The sequence below is a fragment of the Symsagittifera roscoffensis genome, chromosome 7 (genome assembly GCF_963678635.1).
Source record: "Symsagittifera roscoffensis chromosome 7, txSymRosc1.1, whole genome shotgun sequence".
In the NCBI taxonomy this organism is placed as follows: Eukaryota; Metazoa; Xenacoelomorpha; order Acoela; family Convolutidae; genus Symsagittifera; species Symsagittifera roscoffensis.
The window spans coordinates 8,077,937-8,095,233 of NC_087068.1; the positions used below are offsets into that span (position 1 = coordinate 8,077,937).

At 33.3% G+C, this 17,297-nt stretch overlaps 2 protein-coding genes across 4 annotated transcripts in view; both read left to right on the top strand.

Annotated features, from left to right (window-relative positions):
* LOC134852110 (dynein regulatory complex subunit 7-like) overlaps nucleotides 1-4,418 on the top strand; it is a 59,919-nt gene extending 55,501 nt beyond the window's left edge. For both annotated transcript variants that reach the window (XM_063868394.1, XM_063868395.1), the window contains 3 exons: nucleotides 2,365-2,580; nucleotides 3,352-3,524; nucleotides 3,937-4,418. In XM_063868394.1, coding sequence (XP_063724464.1) covers nucleotides 2,365-2,580; nucleotides 3,352-3,524; nucleotides 3,937-3,991 — 444 coding nt within the window. In that variant the 3' untranslated portion in view covers nucleotides 3,992-4,418. The remainder of the gene's footprint in view (nucleotides 1-2,364; nucleotides 2,581-3,351; nucleotides 3,525-3,936) is intronic.
* Nucleotides 4,419-4,964: 546 nt separating this feature from the next.
* LOC134851688 (uncharacterized) lies at nucleotides 4,965-14,148 on the top strand. Of its 2 annotated transcripts, XM_063867878.1 has the most exons (5): nucleotides 8,904-9,018; nucleotides 9,360-9,459; nucleotides 9,876-10,055; nucleotides 10,500-10,692; nucleotides 13,833-14,148. In XM_063867878.1, exons 1-5 carry the CDS (start codon nucleotides 8,987-8,989, stop codon nucleotides 14,063-14,065), a joined length of 738 nt encoding a protein of 245 aa, XP_063723948.1. In that variant the 5' UTR covers nucleotides 8,904-8,986; the 3' UTR covers nucleotides 14,066-14,148. The 2 variants fall into 2 exon arrangements, with proteins under 2 accessions (XP_063723949.1, XP_063723948.1); XM_063867879.1 differs by lacking the exons at nucleotides 8,904-9,018; nucleotides 9,360-9,459 and adding an exon at nucleotides 4,965-5,080.
* The last annotated feature ends 3,149 nt before the right edge of the window (nucleotides 14,149-17,297 follow it).

The window sequence follows — 17,297 nt, forward strand, 5'->3', positions numbered from 1 at the left end:
CAGATCTTTATATCACATCAAAAAGAAAAAAACACTCCAATAAAAAAAATGTATTTTTAAGAGTATAGTCGGAGCATTCTGTGCTTCTTACCAGTAACCGGCTATCCTTGTTATAACTTATGAATGACTGAATTCGAAGCATGTACGAAATAAAATTGTAGCGCTAAAACGAAAGTTCAGCTTAGGTTAATCAGGTCGATACCTTGGTTAATGATTTAAGGCCAGTCCATAACTAATAGTTTAAAATCTGACCTATAATTGAAGTGAAGGTCCCTTCGTTATGATGATCCATCCCAAGAGAATTTTTCGCCTGTAATTTTTGATAAAGAGGTGAAATTTACTGCCTTTTTTGAGTCTTAAGATTCAATTTGGTCGGTGTGCAAAATTTTGCTAAATACTTTCTAATATTATGACTGGCATTAAATGATTTTTCATCGGATTTGTGTGATAATGCGATTTTTTATGGGTTAGGGTCACAGATAATAAGCTTTAAATTGAATTGGGTAATAATAAATATTTTAGCTTGAAAAAAGTAAAATAATGCGCTATCAGATCACAGATAGAGGGTAATTTTGCTGCAAAAATTGGTCCAAAACATTGAATTTGAGGACATTAATAGCTCAGTGACTCTCTTGCTCTAGAAGTCTGGAACTGACCTTAATTGTTATTAAAAGTTGAAAAAGCAACATTATGTTCAGAAATTTAAAAAGCTCCTTTGTGAATCGATTTAGAGATTAAAGCAGTTTAAACAGTTTAAGTAAGTCGGAAATATAAGCTCACCTTTTTCTCCGCCCATTTTAAAATTGCAGTCGCCCAATTTTAATGGTATCCTGATTTATGGCGAAATTGACCTTACAATAGCTGGGAAAATATCTCCACGGCATGAAACTAATTGCAATTTATATCCTAAAAAAGAAGTCTTTATAAAATAATGAATACACTGAATATGAAATTTTCAAATATTAAGCTGAAAATAAAAATCAAAATTTTTGTTTTATAGACATACCAGGCTGTTCAAATATACTTTATAATAATGAATTACGATCAATTAATGGTCCTAAAAGGCTTTTTGTACGAACCTAGCTCTCTCCTTCATACAGAAGAAATTTTAAGGAATGTTTGATCAATTCTGGTTCTAAAATCTCATCCTCATTATAAATATTTGACTGCAAAAAATTTTGTGAACTAGTTTCAATGTTTTGCTTATCTAAAACCATTGATTGTTCCGATCACTTCAAGGAAAGCTCATGCATGAGCCAAGGAAATGTGATATCATATTAAAACCATATTGATCGTAGCTGGGATTCTTAAAAAATCAAAGAAACTGCTATCAGTGTCGAGAAAAACTGGTCTGAACTTTTCTGTTTCAGGTTACAATAGACGAAATTTGCTGAGAAGCTGACTTCCTTAACCTAATTCTTTTACAAGTTGATCATTGTTTTAGCTATTTTTATTTCTCAAAAAAAATGGAAAAAAGTTTTCTTCATTTTAGAACTTCTTTCATTAAGTTACTGTGGTCAGAAAATTCTATGCTTTTCCGGCTATGCTTGTTTTATAATAAAGAGTGGTTTGAATGCTGATTGCCTGAATACGGCTGGTGACGATGATGTTTAAAAATGGACGTCAAAATACTTCTTACAAACTAAGTAAAATTGGGTTCTTTTATTTTATTGATTGGGAACTGTCAGAAGTCGGAATCTTCAGACAGTTAATATTTAACAAGGAATCACTCAAGGGATGTTATGATGGGTTCATACTGGTATTGGTATTATATATGAAAATATATTCTCCCATTAAGACATTTAAAAAAAATTGTAACTGGGTTTTGACTAAAATAGCTTTAATCTTCATTGTATGAGAAGCAATGATTCTATAGAAACAGCACGTTTATTAGGAGCAGAGCAGATCTATTGTTTTTTGTGTAAATGGAACAGCTTCAAATAAAAATGTCAAAACATTTTTTGTCAACAAAATTGCCCTAAAATTATATTTAGTAATCACTAAAATATATTGCGATATTTTCTTCCCGCCGAAGGGAATGGATAAATATCAAGTATATGTGTTTTGTGGCAAATTCACCCCTAGTCAATTTAAAATATTTTCAAATGCTGAAAAGAAGTTTTCTTAGATGAAAATTTTCTTTTTTCAATTTGAAAATTTACATAAGTGTCAAACGTAGTGAGTACACTTATATAGGTCTCTCGTTTTTTCAGCCAAAGTTCTTAAAATTTGTTGACACTTAAATATGATTTTTTGCTATTTGACTTCTGATTTATTTTTAAGTTCAGGTCATTTCATTTGCTAGAAGGAAGGCAAATTCCCACATGGAACAGCAAAAGTCGAAAAACGTGATTGTTTGTTCAGGAGAAGCAAGAGATGGAGGAGAAGCAGCGTCGGGAAGAGATGGAACTGGACTACCTCGCCCCCTTCTTCGCCCAGATCGGCAGCAGCTCCGAGGGGGAGAAGGGAGGGGGGACTCTGACTGAACCACAGGCTAGGAAGATGAAGGAAGACGCTCTGGCTGATCTAAAGCAGAGATTGATTGATAAGGCCAATCTCATCCAGGCACGATTCGAAAAGGTGCGCTTTTTTCATCTTGGGTATTTATGGGAGATGGACTCAAAACTGAAGTTTAAAGTTAGCTAATATTGTTAACTTATGCAAATTATTCCTATTTTGAACCAACCGTTTTTGGTCTGCGAATTGGAAATTTTTTCTCTAAGGCCTCCTTACGTGAGCTTAATTTTAACAAACAGCGTGCGCTGAAAAAACGCTATCTTTTGTTCCAATCCATCGAAAAGATCTAAAAATTGCATTTTTCTGTGAAATTGGTAAAAATTGTCTGAAATCTTCAATAATGATATTATTTTACGATTTTGTTGCGCAAAGAAATTCTTCATTTCTCTCTTTTCTTTTATTTACTGTTCGCTGAGACGCGGCAACTTTTGTATTGTTTGAAATTTTTTCTCTCTGACCATTAACACAACATTACCTTTTTTATCTTCTGGAGAAAAGCTAATTAGGGTCATTTAAATGTTCTGAGAGAGCCCGGAAAAACTACTTGGTCGACCATAAACTTGAAACAAAATACCCCCCCCCCCCCAAAAAATCCTAGATTTACTACTTCAAAGGAGTATAATTAACAAAAGTACTAGGAGAAACTTAGTTTCATCATGTTACTCAACGTCAAGTTAGAAAGACCAATTCCTTTTTTTGGATCTACTTAAAAATTACTCCCCCTTTCAAGAAAAAAAGGGGGGTTATTGTCAAGTAGATAAAGTTAGTCCAATTTTCGACCAATCAGAGTGCAGCGAAGTTTGAATCATAACAAAGGTGGGTGGATTCGTTCAGGAGACTGGTCTGTTGGAGAAGAAGCAGCAGTGGTACCAGGAACAGCAACTGCTCATGACTAAGGCGGAGGAGGAGGAGTATCTGGCTTACTGTTCAGACGCCATGTTCAGAATACACATCCTCGAACAGAGACTCGCAGCACACAAGGCCAGTGCCCCGCAGAAGTACAAAAAGTGAGTCATTCCACGTATAATGGTTATTCATTCGTTTTGAAGGGGAGAAAACAAATAAATTCTTAAATTCTAAACAACAAGTAGCAAACTGAATCAAAAATTGATGAAAAAAAAAACAGTATGAATCATACTCGACACCATCTCATATTTATTTATGGTGCCAGCGTGAAAAAAATATATTTAATTTTTTCAAAGTATTCTTTGCATTGAGACAGCACCAAACAGTTTTTTTATTTGCCTCTAATTTTATTTCGAATGAATCGCATCAAGGATAAATGACCTGGAATTTGAAACACGACATGAAAAAAATTCAACCTGAAAAATTCAAAACCAGTCCCGAAGTCAATCACGAAAATTTCAATACTCGTCATAGATTTCGGTTTTTCTCAAATAATTTTTTGATCTCTTTTAGATTGGAGGAGAAATTGATGTCAGATCCAAGACTTGCCAAATACATCGCCAGATGAATTAAAGTTGACTAGACAAAGTTGACAAAACTCCTCGTGACTTTGCCGAAAGTTGATAGCAACAAGTTCACTTGACTATGAAGATTAGAATTGTTTTAAATTATCAAAAAATTAGAAAATCATCGCAAAATCTGATATTTTTTGAAAGCAATCATGAAAAAACGTCTGGTTCGTTTGGCGTCTAATTAACCATTCATAATTGATGTAGATTTTTTATTAGTTTGGGAAAACTTGTTATTACAACTTTGGCAGCGTCAACTTAAACCTTCGGAAACAGGAAAATATCTTGACATTAGCTCACCCTCGATGCTCAAACATATCAGATAATATCTTAGTTTTACCAGTCCAAATTGGCACATGTGTTTTGTAAAAACCCATGATCAATGTAAAACTGACAATGGCTTCAATTCTAAATCTTTATTCCGTATCTTTTGTTTATACTAGCTGAGAACGAAATAAAACAAAGATAGCACAGAATGTTCTGACCATACGCTTAAAAAAAGAATGTTCTGACCATACGCTTAAAACAAAGAATGTTCCGATCAAAAAAATCAGTTTTGTTTGTGCGTGCTTTGAATGCAAGAAAAAATTTTAGGTACTTCTAATATTCATAGTAAAATAGGCATGCTAGAAAAGTTTTATTCAAAAAATAACTTATAAAAAAACTATTATTTTCTTAAATTTTGCATAAGATGGAGCTATAAAATCTTTTTGATAGCTTCATTTGCTAAACTTATAGAGCTGGAATGAGTGACTAAGTTAATTTGCTAAGTTCATGGCCTGTTTACTACTAATCTGCGACTATTTAAGCCCCCTCACCCTTGAAACACATATGCACACAGATTTTCTTTCGATCTACATCTGACGCAATCTGAGGCCAATACACCAATATACTGTAGGTCGTAACCTATTGAGCCAATGAAAAGGAAAGGGTGTTACAAAATATGGCATTCAATCAAGTTGTTGTTGTGGAATTACAACCAACGAACAAATTTTGAATAAGAAGCATATTTGAAATACTAACAAGAACAAAATTTGTTATTTGCGATAAATTTGTTGCCAACAAAAGCGTGCAGGATGAGATTCCAGGTGAGTCCTGTAAATATAGTTGGTAACGGAAAAAGTCTAGTAGATGGTTACAACAGGCTTCAGACTTGTTAACGGGCCGCCATAATTGAGGCCCGGCCCGGCCCGATATAATTCAAGTCGAGCCCGTTGGCGGCCCGATAAACAGGGAATTTATTAAATATCGGCCCGTTGGGGCCCGTTGCTGCTTTTTTGGTAAAAAACAAATTTGTTTCAAAACAATTTTAATTAACTGTTTTACTTATTTATAAAGACCTTTTTTAAAAGCCATGGAAACCATTTCAATTGCTTCAACGGTTGTAGGCGAAAGTTTTGCCCGTCTTTCGGATACCGTCAGACCGCAATCAGAGTTGGTCAGTAACATAACATTGGTTAGTGAATAAAAGTAAGGCCCGTTGGGGCCCGTTGACAAAAGTGAAAACCTCGGCCCGGCCCGTTGAGGCCCACGGGCGGCCCGGCCCGTTGACAAGTATGACAGGCTTACTATTGCAAATGTTAAAATCTAAGAAACGGTTAAAAATTATCTAGTTGTTGCGCTACACTTGTCTCAAAACTGAAAAAAAAACTGACTTTATTTTCACGACAGATATTTTATTCGTTTTATAAAATTATTTCAGTTTTAAGAAATATCAATGGTTGTCGTCGAACAACATCAATGTCGTGAAAACTAAGTCTATTTTTTCAGTTTTCAAACAAGTCGAATGGATAGTGTTTCGAGCTTTATTTAGATTTTCACATTTGCAATCGAAATCATGTTGTAACCAGTTCAAAGAATTTTTTCCCGTAATTAACTTGAATTAACTTACTTCACCTGGCCTAAGATGTTTTGTTTGCGCAAAGATTAAGTGCTACAAAACCATACCGGATGAGGTTGACTGTAATTTTGTTTAAAGCACTTTTAGTCGCAACTTCTTAACTTCATAAATTTTTTCGCGTTTTGAAAAAAACATCGTTAATAAAAGTTAAGAACAACAAGGTTAAGAAATTACGGCTAAAAGTGTTTCAAAACAATATATCAGTCAACCTCATCAGGCGTGATTTTGCAGTACTCAATTTTGCGCGAATAAAATACCGAGAACTTTGATTTTTTGAAATTCTGTGATTGGATCAAAAAGAGAATATATGTTGCAATACAAATAGTAGTGAAAATTAACCAAACTTAATAATAATGATGTAACTCGACCACATTATGCAAGAAACTCTGATTTCATTCTCGGATCTTTTCATTTTAAGATAAATTAATGTTTTGTCATTTTTGTGGAAAGGATAACAAGTTTTTGAACTTCTAACTTCAAAAGACGAACTGTTACTGAAATCTTTTTAATTTTCATTGAGCAACGTTATTTACAAAGAGAGTTTTTGTTTCGTTCCTTTTTCTGGAAAATACATTGCATGTTTTTGCAATTTGACTTCCAGCTTATTTCAGTTCCCTTCATCTATTTGTAAAAAGAGCGGCAAATTTCGCTCTCTATTATTATAAGAACGACTGCCAATAAAAAAAAATGAATGATTCCAAATTTCAAAAGCTAATTTCTTTGTTCAAAATTCCCAGCAAAATAAAAAAAAAATTGTTGATCCAGTGCTTCATTTTGGGTAATTTTTTCAACTAAATGTCAAGTATTTGTACACTTCAAGGAGCCTGAAAAAACGATATAAAAATCTTTAAAATTTATCAAAATTTTTCAGTGTTTTTCCTGCGTTCATTGACACGTTTTCATTGGATGATAAAGCCTTCAGGTACATTATATAGTGCCAAAAACCTATTCTAGGCCGTAATCACTTCCCAGTCAGGCATAGTGATCGGAATAAAAAATAATAACCTTTTGTAGGTGTGCAAGTTGCCTTTAAAGTCTCTTCTGACCACAAAGAATACAGTTTTATCTAATGGTTTGACGGGTAAAAAAAGTTCTTGAAGCAAAAAATGTTTCTCATGAAACTTTCAGTTTTTTCTATTGCTGGCATACCTAAGGCATGAAATCATTAAAATGTATTTTGCTTAATAAGTGTTGAGTTTTTTCGTTATTTCGTATGAATAAATTTTAGACTAATTTTTTGTATCGCTTGACTCAAAACAACGAAGTTGTACTCAAAATTGGCATCAAAGGTAGGACGTTTCGGAAAAAAAAGCAACTCGATTTTAAAATAGGGTTGTCTCTTGCAGTTATTACAGTTTGTAAATTGCAACATGTTTTCGAAAAAAAAAAATTTGAAAGTAAGCTATCATAAAACTTAAGCCTTTCAAGTCTCTCTCACATAAAACATTGCTTATGTTTGCTTAATCTGAACATCCGAAACTCTTGTTGGGTAGAGGGAATAAATTTCTTGCGAGAGGACACAACTTAAAAATTGCGAGAGGTCACAACGCGTTTTTCGAATCATAATTTTTCAAAACATGACCTAAACAGCTTTTTGGTCTTATTTTCCAAAGCTTTTCTGCGAAGTAAAGATATTTTTGGCAAATTAAGATTTCTTGTGTTAACTCGAAAAATCAATTTGTTCGACCTTAAACCAGGTCGAAAAATTTTCCAAAAAATATGTCGACCTAATATGGGAACCCTTGATCCTACATTTGTCGAAATTTGTTTTTAAATTTAGTTTTCTCTGAAGAGCGAGCCAAATTTTCAATTTTTAAATGTATTAGTTGAAAGGTTGTTGCTTTATTTATATTGCAGCTCAGTATTATATTTAATTCATACTTTTAGCCTGAGGGCGAGGCAAGAAGTTAGCCCGGAAAAATATCCAATGAAAATTGCATGTACACTCAAAAGTTGAGGTAGAATTACTTTAAGTCACTTAAAGTAAGTGGTTTTTAAGGTAAAATTTACCTCAAGTCTACCTTAAATTACTTAAGGTAAATCTGTACCTTAAAAAGTAAAGGTAACTTAAGGTAAGTTCAGGTAATTTTTGCAAATTTTTTGGAAAAACTATTTCGGAGGTAATTTTTTAATTTAAAAAAGTTAAAACTTTCTGATCACGTTTAGAGCAATTCAGTGTAGTACAAGTATTTTCAATTGTAAAAAAGAACCAGTATAAAATTAAAAAAGTACAAAATGATCGCACATTAAAAGTTGAGGTGAAATTACCTTGAATTTTACCTTAAGTTGCCCCAAGTTTACCTTGGAAATTTACCTTAACTGTTAATGTGAATACACAGTTAAGGTAAATTTTCACGGTAAATTTGGGGTAACTTAGTGTAAAATTCAAGTTAATTTCACCAAGTGAGGTTGAGGTGAGTTAAGGTAATAGTTTAAGTGGCTTAGTTAAGGTAACTTTTTCAGCTAAACTTGGGGTGACTTAAGGTAAAATTTCAGGTTGTTCCCCACAAGTTTTAAGGTAAACTTCAGGTGACTTAAGATAGTAGTTAGGTGACTTGAGGTAAAGTTAAGGTGAGCACTTTAACTGTTGAGGTAACTTAAGGTAGTTTTCAAAGTAAATTTACCTCACTTTTTTTGGTACATGCAATTTTCAGCGCAATTTTAAACAGGGGCACAAGATCGGTTCACTGTGTAGAGCTGAACAGGTCACATGCTGGCTCTCTCTGTCGTGGATAAATGGTCCTAATTGGGTCCTAAAGTATTCTGAAGATCTTATTTTTGATTTTAAAAACTGTTGTTGTCACATGACTTTTCGATGAAACTTTGGAAAAAAAAATTTTGGAAAAAAAAATGCCATACGATTGAATGGCGCACCAAAAATGTTTCCAGGCACCATTTTGTTCAAACTCAGCATGGTAGTACAAAACTATAAGTCCTTCTACGGGGCACCGATATGTTTTAAAGCGGCACCATGTGTAATTTTTTCATCAACAGAACTGCTCTTTGTGCTACTTGACTGTTTTAAAAATTTAAATGACAGTTAATAACGCAGTTTAATAAGATACATTTAGTTTCATTTATATCTAGCCACAAAATGGCTTCCAACACAGGAGGTGGTATGAACTGGTAAGTAATAGCAAATTCTAGAATGGTTTGACTAATTTGCGGACCCCGACTAGGAGTTGAGGTGTCCATACCAATTTTGATAAAATTAATTTAATCATTTTTAATTTAGATATAATAACGCATTAGTTTCTTCCAGTTTTTTTCCAATTTTTTCAGACTCTCAGCTCAGCGCTGTGAGACAACTTGGTTGCTTGTATTTAACGATGATTACTTTCGCATCAAAAAATAGAATGAAAAGTTTCGACTATAACGAAAAAAGCGCAATGTATATTTCTTGAGTGCTGGGCCCTGACAAAAATGGTTTTGGATCGATTTAAATTTACTCTAAATGGTGTTTCTAGTACCTCTAAGCTGATCTTATTGATTGCGGCCTTGTTTGGAGTGGGACTGGTTGTGTTAGTACACAAAGCAGACGAAATAGATCGAGACAGACAACGACAAGTAGGGACTATAAAGATTTGTTCATCTAGCTTTTTGATTGAGTTTTCCAAACGTTCCAAATAGTTTTTTGTTTCCAAAGTTCAAAGATTTGTTCATCTAGCTTTTTGATTGAGTTTTCCAAACGTTCCAAATAGTTTTTTGTTTCCAAAGTTCAAAGATTTGTTCATGTAGCTTTTTTTTGAGTTTTCCAAACGTTCCAAATGTTTTTTTGTTTCCAAAGTTCAAAGATCTGTTTATATAGCTTTTTGTTTGAGTTTTCTAAACGTTTTCCAAACAGAAAAGAGAACGAAATTATGGCAAGCATTTGGTTAATCTTTATTTTTGCGGCGGTAATTTAAAGTTTGAGAAATGATATCTCATATTGCTAAAAAACGATCATACGGATTTTATACAAACTTGGTATTACAATTTGACAGAGAGAAGGAAACTCATCTGAAGGCAATGTTACCAACAATATTGGGAATGGCGATCAAGTGTTCTGCACAGAAAAAGGGTGCGGAGTGGTGGGGTACAAAAGAGAGTCCCACGTGCACATCAAGGGACATCTTGAGTGGTGTGATAACAACGAAGCATCTGGAGCTGATTGGCTAGAAAGGGTAGGAAAGTTACTACCCAGTAAAATTGTATCTAGTTTATAAACAACCCCCCTTCCTGTACGGTCACCAACCCCTCCCCCCTACTATTTTCTGCCCGCATCTGTAACTGTACATACGATTTCAACCTGTGCTATTTTTTTGAAATAGTTCATAATAGATGAACCTATTATATAGCATCTCCCTATATATCTCCCTATAGTATTGCCCTATATGTTGAAAACAACAGCAGATTATAAAATGGCTTCGTGTCCTCAACTTGTTCAGATGTCCTTCCATTAACCACATTTTACAGATCCATGTACACTACAAATAAACAAAACCAGATTTCTGGACCCATTTATTACCTAATAATAATCACAAAAAAATTAAAAAAAAACATAAATGCGTTTAGGGTATAAATTAATTTTAGGATGAAATTCTAGAGTAAACTGTATAATTTGCCAGATAGAGATGTGGGATTCTGACAATTTCCTGCACGGAGGTGACGACTACATGGGGAAGTGTGAAGCAGATGTCTTCAACCATCTCAACTGCCACTATGTCGGTCCAGTTCTTCTGGAGGGATCCAGCTACACCAACCCACCTGATATCTACTTCAAGTTCTACCCCATTCGTCATGTTTGCCAACGGGCAGGAGGTATTCTAGTTACTTTCGGGACAGCTCAAACACAAATAAAGCAAGCGAAGCAGAAACATTAAAAGTTTAGGGTGAGAGGAAGGGGGGGGGGCAGAAGCAAAATAATTTGAATCAGGGGCGGATCTAGGATTTTTTCGAGGGGAGGGCGGATTTTCAAAAAAATTTCGAAAATTTTGACGACCTTTTTTTTTTAGGTCGATCAGATTGATTTTCCGAGCTCTCCCAAAACATTAAAAAGACCCTGCTTTGGCCAAATTTTCTGCGCCGCAGGCAATTTTTTGAAAAAACAGGTCAAAAAAGCCGTTTCAAAATATGTATATATTGGCTCCGAAGGCGCCTTTAGAAAAATTTTAGGGTCGGTCGGCCAAAAATGAATTTCTTAAAAAGTACCAAAGGGGGGACCCTTTGGGTTGGCAGGGGGTCGAATCCCTGAGGCGGGGGGGGGGCGTCCGCCTCCCCCCTAAATCCGCCCCTGATTTGAATATTTACGATCAAAATTTGCGCCAAAAAATTTGGTTACGAAATGGAGTATTTCAGATACGCGATATTCTAGATAATATCAGACTTTTATAGCCTCGGTCACCAAAATAAACCCCCCCCCTTGAAATTACTGTAAGTGGGCTTTGTTTCTTTTTTAAAAAAAATGGATTCAAGGAAAGTAGCATGTAATATACTACGTTTCTCGATCTGAAAATTGGAAATTAGATTGTTAGAAAATTAGATCTGTTAACACACAACAAAACTGTTCGTATCAGGGCGAAGCCCTGAACGTTCCGACTGCCTTTTAAGGTTTATGGAGTAGTAATAACAAGAAAAAATTAAAAGTAATAAAAAAAATGAATTTTTTTTTCTAATATTTGAAATTTTTTAATGAAAATCATCCTCCCATACGTCTTATAAAGTACAAAAGGATAGATTTTGCTCATTATAACAAATCAATTATGGCAAATAAGCTTCTTTCAACCACCAACTTGGAACGATTTCTAAGATGGATTAAATCTCCGCTTACGCGTTAATAGCGCGAAATTTATCGTGCGTTAATTGTCCCAAGTTGGCCAAATTGGCAATCTTTAAACAATCATTACTTTAAAAAAATGATCACAGGTAAAATATCTTTTCAAATTTGAGCTCAACACAACAACATCTTTCGGCTGATGCAAAAAAACGTCAAAAATGCTGCTAAGCGTTAAAAAGTCGAAATTTGTCTGAAGAAAACCCAAATATTCGTATCGAAAGTCGGAACAAAAATGCGAAAAAAGCCAAGTTTACGCACAGATAAGTTTGCTTTTGTATGTTTCGAAATTAGTCTCAGTGCGTCTAGTATAAGTGTTTCCTTTAAAGCAAAATAAACTAATCCTGAACCATGCTGTAATGATTTGGCTGTTTTTAATATTGTTCCGAATTTCGAAGAATGTGACAGAATATTATATCGCAGAATAGCGATACATTTTGCGCTATTAACGCGTAAGCGGATATTTAATCCGTCTTAGAAGCCGTTCCAAATTGATTGAAAGGAGCTTATTTGTCATAATTTATTTGTTACAAGGAGCAAAATCTATTGTTTTGTACTGTATTTGGCGTGTGGGGTGATGATTTTTTCACAAAAAATCTCAACTGTAAGAAAAAAAAATTATTTTATGTTATTACATTTAATTTTCTTATTGTTTATAGCTCCATAAACCTTAAAAAAGGCAGTCGGAACATTCAGGGCTTCGCCTTGATACGAGCAGTCTTGTTAAGTATTATCAATTTTATTCAATGTTTTGTTTTCATATGGAAAAAATTTTAATTCAAAGCGGAGATCAACTTGGGTAGGTTTCACTTATCCTTTATGCATAGATAAACTGATTGAATTGAAAATGAAAAAGATATCTCAAATTGGAGCAACGCCTTGAATGTTCCTACTGCCCTTTAACGCTTTTGAAGTAGTGATCAATCTAATAGAAAATGATAAAAATTTTAGAAAAGAAAGATGTTTTTAGTTGATTTTCTTGGAAACGATTCCACCACACCGTTTTAAATACAAAGTGAACAATTAAAATTAAAGAACTTAATTAAATCTAACATTTAGCAGGCCATTCTTTAAGTTGGAACAATTTCTAAGCCAGATTAAATAGCCGCTTAGCGTTAATAAAACGAATTATATCGCGCTTTAATTGTCACAAATTGGCAATGTTTGAAACCCCATAACTTCACAAAATTTATCACAGATGAATTACTGTTTTGAAATTCAGCTCAAGACAACGATAGCTTTCAGATGGTTTAAAAATCAACCAAAAAAGAAAAAGACGTAATCGGTTGGTTTGCGCATTGCATAATTGCATAAAGACTCCTATAGTATATAAAACTTTGATCTGTTTCGTATTGTCTGAATATCCCGAGGAGTCAATAATCTTGATTGTATATCGTTTTTTAAATACAAGCATACCGTTTTTTGAATGCAAGCAATTGCAATAAGAAAAGTACTATGGCTTCATTAATTTCTGAAACTTTATAGAATTGTTTTAACTGTCATATAAAAAAAAGAAATTATCTCTTAAATTATTAGAGACTGCAGCGTTGTAGTTTCCGAGATATCACAAGTTCTACTACTTTTTTTATTCAAAAATTGCGAGATTTATAATACATATTATAAAAAAGTTGGTTTAAATGATTGAGGGCGCAGATTAGAACTGGAAACGTAATTCAACACACCAGGTTTTAACTTAGGTTCGGGGTCGATTATTGAAATATGATGCTCTGAAATCTTCTGATTTTTGGGAAATTTCTCAAACAAGTTTTTAAATTGAGATTTTAAAAAATGTGTCTTTTTAATTTTCATGAAGCCTAACCTTTCGATGCAATCATGTTAGTACAAGCTTCTCTGTATGCAGCTTTCAACGTTCGAAACCCGAAAAGCTGCTTTTCTTCTGTTGTTTATATATTAATAATATGATTACTAATAATAACTCAAAATTTGAATTTCAAGAGCACGATTATCTTTCTCAAAGGTAGACTTGCAATGGGCATCTTTATTAGTGCCCTTTGTCCATTTGCTCTAAGTTTACAATAAATGTAATACTCAAAAGTGGGTGAAATTAATTATCGCTGTTTTTTATTTTGCAAGTCTTGAAGAGTATTTTTGTCTTCTTCCTTTGCAGCGGAATCTGGATGTTTCTTCTCCACGAATGATTACATAATCACTCCCGATTTCGAAGACGCCAAAAATTGTCATGTGCCATCTTCATTAGGAATCATATTAACCGACAAGACACGTCTGGACAGTCTGGAACCCTTCCCCCATTACTTTGAACTGGATGCTACCAGGAACTGGGTAGTCTGGAAATGCTACGTGGTGCTACTTTTGAAAGAACGATTCCCTGAATTCTGTTGATGCCGGTTTTCTAGCAAAATGAAGTACTGAAAACATTTTGTATTTCAGAACTCAAATCCTAATGACTAGTTCTTTTTTAACTGTTATCTCACTATCTAACATGCAAGGATCTAGGATTTTTAAGAGATTTTCGGGTTTCTTAGAGTTTTATAGACATTGTTTTAGGCTGGTTAAAATCATTTCCGAGCTATGTAAGTCACCAAATAATTATATCTTGCGAACTAACCATCACTTCAGCCAAAAAGTCATCTGCGGAAAAATTCAACTAAAAACCTTTTTTGGCGCAAGGTCCCCTAAAAACGATGGCGCCCAAAGAAAATTTTGAAAAAAAATTAGATGCATTCTGCCACAATTAATGTCATAAATTAGTAAGTTTAGTCATGTAGATTTTTGCGACGGACTGTTGAAAGCATTATTGATTTCAAAATCTTAAATTACTATTTTTAAATGTTGAGTTTTTTTGATAATCAATATCAAAAATGATTTTTCAATTAAAAACGCTTGGGGTGGAAACTTTTCTTTAGTAACGAACTACGAAATCTGAATCAAAAGGTATTTGTTATTTTCCTGGAGATAGTAAACGTTTAATACCTATTTTGATCAAAATTGCGTTTAAAATAATGGAACCAAATCAATTTGGTTTTGTTATTTTTATACGAGTCGCTAAATACATCCTTTTAAATAGCGTTTGGAGATATGAAAAGAAGTCAAAAATGATTTTGAAACCATTCATTGTTATTTTCTTTTAAATGTTTTATCAATGTTTTAAAGCGAAAAAGTTTTTTGTCGCAACTGTAAGGACACGAACAAGCCATTCGATGAGCAGCTAAAGCTTTATTTGCTATCTAATATTTTTTTTCAAACACCACCACAGATTTTATTTTTTCAGTTTAGCTTCGTGATTTAACCTAACCGACAATGCTAAATAAAAAAATAGTATAAGTTAGTATCTTAAGGCGGCGATGGTGCCGCTTACTGGTTGACAGACTTGGTTTCATTGAAAATGCCAACCAGAACTACCCAAAATTATATAATAGAAAAAACTAAGGGTACAAAAAAGTAAATACTGCCAATGGGCAATTTAAAAGCTTGATTGATTGCAATAAAACAAAATACCAGTTTCATAAGGTTGAGTTGTATCAACAATTTACATCAACAGCATAAAAAGCTCATTCAATAGAAAATTTTTCATTTTCTTGATCGCACATTTATCTATGCGCAATATTTTGCGTAAAATAAATTTTTGTAACTTAACACCTTATAAAATTGAAAAATAATTCATGAAATTGAAACAGACGAAGTAAAATTGAGCTTGAACAATTATTGCACTTTTTTTCTGGAGAAAAGAAAGACGCTTTTGAATTATAACTTGATGCAGTGAATGAAGCCTGTTTCCGTTAATTGCTTAAAATGAACAAGTTGTCATGGTTGCCAAAAATAAGGAAATTCAGCAATTTATTTTTAAGGGCCAATTATTCTCAAAGTTTTTAGAATTACCAAGCTTTCTTGAACGCTTCAGTTTGAATTTTGCTAGCTTATATTTTTTCAAGAAACAGGACGGCAAAACCGCAGATAATTTACTTACATTCAACAATTGCTGGACGGCCAAAAAATTTTCAAACATAACAGGACGGCCAAAAAACGGTAAAACCCTAGATCATTTAGTTATATTCAAGCATTCATTTTTCTCAAAAAAGGTTTTGCTAAGGTGCGAGTAGTTTTTCTATAAATTATATATATAAAAAAAATGGCACTTAATTATTAAATTGGAGGTTTGTTTAAAAAATTTTCTGTCTGATAGAACTCTCGTTTTGGTTCTTGATTAATACGAGTAGCTCTGTTTTTACAACCACAATTATGATTTGGATTGTTTTTTGGTCATTTATCGATTTTTTAAATAAGCGCTTTTGACGAAAATTTTTATACCCTCTGAAATTTATTGCTGTCCGGACCTTCAAAGCAAAATATATTTTTTCAGAGATAATTTTTCAAAAACACTGGGGTTTGAAATTCGCAAATTTGACCACTTAGCGACTTCGACATACATACTGCGACATCGACTACTTGTAACACGCGCTCTTGAATCGAATTATTCCGAAATGAATTAACGCTAGCCAGTTGGTTTCATGATTATGATATGAGGCGCTGAATACATTCCTGCGTATGAGGGATATAAAGAAGTCAAAAACGAAAGAGAAATTATTCTGTCCACCTCAAAAACAAACTCCTCAAGCATACATGTTCCTCTTTTTTTCGAAAGTCGGATCAATCAGATAAAGCTGATAATATTAGATATTTTGCAGATATATCAGTGTAAATTTACCGCACCTACTTTGCAATGAACAAAATAAACCAAAATTTAATTTAGATTTAAGTTTCGAAGCAGATACAATAAAAATTGTGTTGTGTAAACATTAATGCAATAATAAATTGCACATTCATTAATCCAAGTAAGCTTAATTTCATAAGGGATAACGAACAAATTTCGAACTGCAGATCAAAAATTGTTTTTCTAAATTCAGTTCAATCAACTTGCACCTAAAAGTTTTTAAAACATGCATAAGAAAAACCTATGTAAGTGTGGACAGTTTGAGCCGTGAATAGTTTCCTCAAATTACTACAAGCAACCAAAACATATCAGCGCTTAATTTGAAAACTATTAATTAAGTACCAAGAAAATAATTGAACTATTCAAAAAAATTTAATTTATGAGTAGTAAAAAAAACATAATTCCTAAAAGCTATTTGAAGTCTAAGAACTTTTCATGATTGACAATTTTGAAACAGAACCTACCCAAGTGAAGAAAACTGGATCTATCGACATTTTTTTATAAGAAAAATTTAAAAACTCAATCAATTGAAAAATTTAAAAACTTAATCTCTCCGGAAAAATTCGATGACAATTTGTAGCGAGCAAAAAAGTTGTCGCAATTTATAAACAAAGCTAGCAGACTCTTGGAGAAATTTATATGATCTAAAAACAACAAAAATGAATAGTTTCTAAGAATTTCGAATTTTCTCAATTTCGGCAAAAAATCACAATAGAACTCTTTGAGTTTCCAGAAGCTTTTGAGTGATTTTTTATTAAATTTACCTAATTTTTGGATTATTCCCATTTTTTTATTCCTCGTAAAAACTTTAAAAAACCTTAGTTAGATTATATTTTTTGGACCGATTCCACTTTCGCAGTTCATTGACACTACATATCGAGCCCACAGACCTCTAAGACATGT